Here is a 4,848-nt window from a genome sequence, read left to right on the forward strand (position 1 = left end):
TCGTCTCTGTTCGTGTGCAGCTCGTCTGTAGTTTCATGTTGAGTCGTGTTTGATTCTTTCACTGAAGTTTTCATGCCACAGCAGAAGCTTTACGGACACACAAAACTAGAAACGGTAAGAGATTTCTATCCCTTCTGAAACTCATGTTTTATTGTTATGAATAATGAGGAGCTCTGTAGACTCAGATTCTATAGAGGAGATACATGTGCACTTGTGTGTGTGTTTGCTTTTGTAAGTACTCATTCTAGTTTGTATTGAATGTTTTTTTATTGTTTTATTAGACAGGAACGATACAGAATAACACTGCTGGATAATTTCGAGCAGCTCTTTAGACGCCTCTAATTGTAATTCCAGCACATCTCTCTGCTTAATATTTAACTAAGAACCAAAGACCAATTCAGAACACAGTGAAACTATGAATGTACAGAAAATTAAACACACACACTCACAGTAAAATAGCCATAAACCCAAATTAATAGTATTTGTCTGATTTTAGTCTCTTCCCAGGTGAAAAAAGTGCACTTCCATAATGTACTTAAAGTGCTGTATTTTCTGTTCAGTTAGCACTTGTAGTACACTTGAACCCATCTTTCATATAAGTGTACTACAAGCGGTAAATAAATACATTTCTTAAATACAGTGACAGTATGTTAAAAGCACATTTTATGTCATTTTCATGGTGTCCCAAAATAACACAGTTGAGTACACTTAGATGATCTTACGTTTATCTTAAGAAGTACTAAAGAATCATTTTTAGTATATTAAGTACAAAACTAGTGTGTGAAAATAGAGCACTTTAAGTAGATTGTGGAAATGCACTTTTGTCACCTGGGTTTCTGAACTTTGTGAAATTGTGAACAAATCAAATGTCAAGTATGAGTCAGTTCAATCATGACAACTCTGAAGATTTCAGCATGGTGATGGATATGACAATGTTAATGTATTTGGTCTTGGCGGAACAGACCTGCTACGCTGCTGCTGTTGGTTATTGCTGTAGTTGTAGATTATTGCTGCTGCTGCAAGTACAGGAACTCGCTACTGCCAATGCATAGGAGTATTTAAGACATACTCGGATGACTTAAAGATTTGCTGGTAATTTACTCACCTTCAGGCCATCCAAGATGAAGATGAGTTTGTTTCTTCAGTGGAACAGTAAAAAAGATATTTAGCTGAGACTGCAATTCTTGGTGATTCATAAAATGCAGGTCAGTGGCTGCAGACACTCTGAGAGTCAGAATTAATTCACACAGAATGAATCCCCGTGGCTCCTGGTGATATACTGAGATCTTATGAAGAGAAACTATCAGCCTGTGCAACAAACTGAACATTATTTACAGTATTATTACCTGTAATACATACGTTCAGTTTCTTGCACAGACTGATCATTTTGCTTCATATGACCTCAATATATTGCCGATGCCCTGGGGATTCATTCTGTGTGAATTAATTCAGACTCTCAGAGTGTCTGCAGCCACTGGCCCACATTTTATGAATCACCAAGGATCGCAGTTTCAGCCGTCAGATTTTAGTTGGTTTGGTGAGCTGATGATGCTCTTGTGTTTTCAGGACTGAAGTGATGGACCCAAACCAAGCAGTTCTACCATCCCGTGTCCGTTCCACTTTCTCCGGCACGATCGGCTTTCACAAAACAACTCCTGCTCAGTTTTCTGACGCTCAGGTTCTCTGTTACGATGAGCTGAACTCCACAGCGTCTCATCACTGAGAGCAAAAAGAAGTTTGCTGGAGAACCATGGCGCTAGGTGCTGTGACCTCCAGTGTGTCCACGTTCACTCTCACGAGCGCCTACCAAGACTATCACTGCAACGAAGTCCTCCAGCGGCACTATAACCACACCGGCAAACTGGAACAGAACCGGTACAGAGACGGACTGAAACCAGAATCCATCGCCTGTCTGTTCATCTGCCTCCTCATCGTCGTGGAGAACTCGGTCGTCCTCATGGCCATCTGGAAGAACAAGAAGTTCCACATGCCCATGTACTACCTGCTGGGTAACCTGACGCTGTCGGACCTGCTGGCCGGATTCACCTACATGCTGAACATCGTGCTGTCGGGTCCGAACACGCTGAAGCTGACGCCTCTGCTGTGGTTTCTGAGGGAGGGCGGCGTCTTCATCACGCTATCAGCATCTGTCATCAGTCTGCTGGCCATCGCCATCGAGCGCTACTTCACCATGCTCAACACCAAGCCCTACCACCGTGCCAAACGCAACCGCATGTTCGCTCTGATCGCCGCCAGCTGGGCCCTGTCGCTGTTGCTAGGCGCTCTGCCTATTATGGGCTGGAACTGTCTGCATGATCTGGAGTGGTGCTCCACCGTCCTGCCGCTCTACGCCAAGAGCTACATCTTCTTCTGCGTGTTTGTGTTCCTGACCGTCCTGCTGGCCATCGTCCTTCTGTATGCACGCATCTTTCACTTCGTCAAGTCCAACACGCAGAACCCGAGCTGCGTTCAGCGCAAACCCTACGGCCATCGCTCGCTGAAGTACATGGCTCTGCTGAAGACCGTCACCATCGTGGTGGGAGTGTTTATCGTGTGCTGGATGCCGCTGTTCGTGCTCTTGCTGATGGACTTCGTGTGTCCCGTGAAGACGTGTCCTGTTCTCTTCAAGGCTGAATACTTCCTGGGAGTGGCCATGTTTAATTCCCTCATTAACCCCATCATTTACACGCTGACGAGCAGAGACATGCGCAGGGCTATTCTGAAGCTGCTCTGCCGCCGCTGCCTGATGACCAAAGACGGCCGCGTGAGGAAGATCGGTGTCCGCATCAGCTTCACGAAGACAGACGTGAACCCCCAGGGACTGGAGACGACCATCTCGTCCGGGAACGGCATCACCTTACCCATCAAATCCATCTACCCCAAACTCAAGCTCTCAGTCATCACATAAGCGCAAGCAGAGATCCTGAGCACATCTGTGGCCCTGGAGCACAAAAGCAGTCATAAGTCGCTGGGGGATATTTGTAGCAATAGCCAACAATACATTGTATGGGTCACAATTATACATTTTTCTTTTATGCCAAAAATCATTAGGATATTAAGTAAAGATCATGTTCCATGAAGATATTTAGTAAATTTCCTACCGTAAATATATCAAAACTTAATGTTTGATTAGTAATATGCATTGCTAAGAACTTCATTTGGACAACTTTAAAGATGATTTTCTCAATATTTAGATTTTTTTGCACCCTCAGATTCCAGATTTTCAAATAGTTGTATCTCAGACAAATATTGTCCTATCCTAACAAACCATACATCAACAGAAAGCTTATTTATTGTACACAGAGAGAGAGAGAGAAACAAACAAACAAACAAACACACACTCACTCCATGATGCATAAATCTCAGTTTCAAAAATGTACCCTTATGACTGGTTTTGTGGTCCAGGGTCACATTTCAGAGTAATTGTAATTAAAGGCTCGTTCCAGTAACGAACTCTCACACAGCCCAAAAGAGAAACAGTTTGAAACATGACAGTCGCTTTGCTATATGGGCCTCGAATCGAGCTGTCGTGGGCAGAAAGAAGTCTTTGCATAGGTGTTCTTCAGCATTTCAACATTCAGTCCTTTACATGTGAACTGAGTTACATCTGCACAAAGACTCAGAAAGACAAAGACTCAGATATCAGTTCATCAGCCAGAATCAGCTTGAGATCTGAATGCATGCAAAGACTTCAAACAAACATGCACTGAACAGCAGACAGACCTAAAATAGCAACCTTGAGGTTTGGAAAAAGCGCTTTATAAATTTACCTTATTGTTATTATTAAATATGACAGTATATGTCAGTCATTTCTGCTACTGATGAACACACAAACCCTCCACAGATGTGGAGCATCACTGTAAATATTCCACTCTCGTGCTCTTATCGGATGTTAAACCGTGAGCATCTCTTCACACAAAAGCATATTTAAGTTTGTTTGCACAGTTTTCTTTGTACAGAGTAAATGCTTGACATGCTGTTTTTACATGCTTTTGTAAAGCCTGATTGATGCTAAATTATGTTCTTTCTTATCTGATATTAAATATTTTTTTAATATAACTGAGATACAGTGTCTCCTGTACATGCGTTTCACACATAATCCCAATATTATGAAGCTTGAGTCACATGATTATTTTTTCAGTTTCATTTAATTTTGTATTGAATTTTCCTCATCAATATAGGCTATATTTCTCACACTTTTCTCATTCTCACTAATTCAAGTTTTTATGTGTATGAATCTCTGAAGGAAACCGGCTGTCTTCAGAAAAGTTTCAATGGCATTTTCATTTTATCTGATAAAGTAGTGTTTATGAGCCTGCTTTGTTTACAGCCGTTACCGGGGAAACCGCTATATTTCTGATGTTCCAAAAGCGCCTCCTGCTGGCAGAGAATCAATGATCATTTTCAATAATACCGTCTGTGGTTTTTGTTCAGACCAACGTGAAAATCCACCCACACATCCACATTTTAATTTAATTTAATAATTTATACTTCTGACTCATCCCTTTTCTTAAAAATGGTTTATAGGCTCAATTATGATGTTTATCATTTTATAATTTATTTAGTTTTTGTGAAAACCTGTATCTCAACTGTAAATCAATTGCTATTTCATGGTCTACAACAGGAAAGAAAGCCATTATAACATGTACATGACAAATGTAGAAACACTAGACACAACTATGGGGCATCATTGTGCAGCAGCCTGGGGCCCCCAATGCACTAAACCCACCCCTGAACTTAATGTGTTTAAATAATTAGTTTTGTGTTTGGTAGTGATTTCTGTGTGTAGCGTGTCCGGCTGGCGCTGATGCGTGGAGCAGCCTGTGGTTCAGATCTGTGGGAGTTTGC

The 4,848-nt window shown here is 41.8% G+C and overlaps 1 protein-coding gene across 1 annotated transcript; it reads left to right on the forward strand.

Annotated features, from left to right (window-relative positions):
* On the forward strand, positions 1-2,990 carry LOC107573977 (sphingosine 1-phosphate receptor 1-like). The gene is made up of 2 exons (XM_016260439.1): positions 1-114; positions 1,567-2,990. The coding sequence occupies exon 2, from the start codon at positions 1,751-1,753 to the stop codon at positions 2,906-2,908; it is 1,158 nt and encodes a 385-aa protein (XP_016115925.1). The 5' UTR covers positions 1-114; positions 1,567-1,750; the 3' UTR covers positions 2,909-2,990.
* The last annotated feature ends 1,858 nt before the right edge of the window (positions 2,991-4,848 follow it).

This window comes from Sinocyclocheilus grahami, unplaced genomic scaffold, assembly GCF_001515645.1.
Source record: "Sinocyclocheilus grahami isolate Dianchi unplaced genomic scaffold, SAMN03320097.WGS_v1.1 scaffold2079.1, whole genome shotgun sequence".
NCBI lineage: Eukaryota > Metazoa > Chordata > Actinopteri > Cypriniformes > Cyprinidae > Sinocyclocheilus > Sinocyclocheilus grahami.

Bases quoted from the DNA above. Each gene is read 5' to 3' on its own strand.
- LOC107573977 (XM_016260439.1), top strand. From the start codon at position 1,751: ATGGCGCTAGGTGCTGTGACCTCCAGTGTGTCCACGTTCACTCTCACG.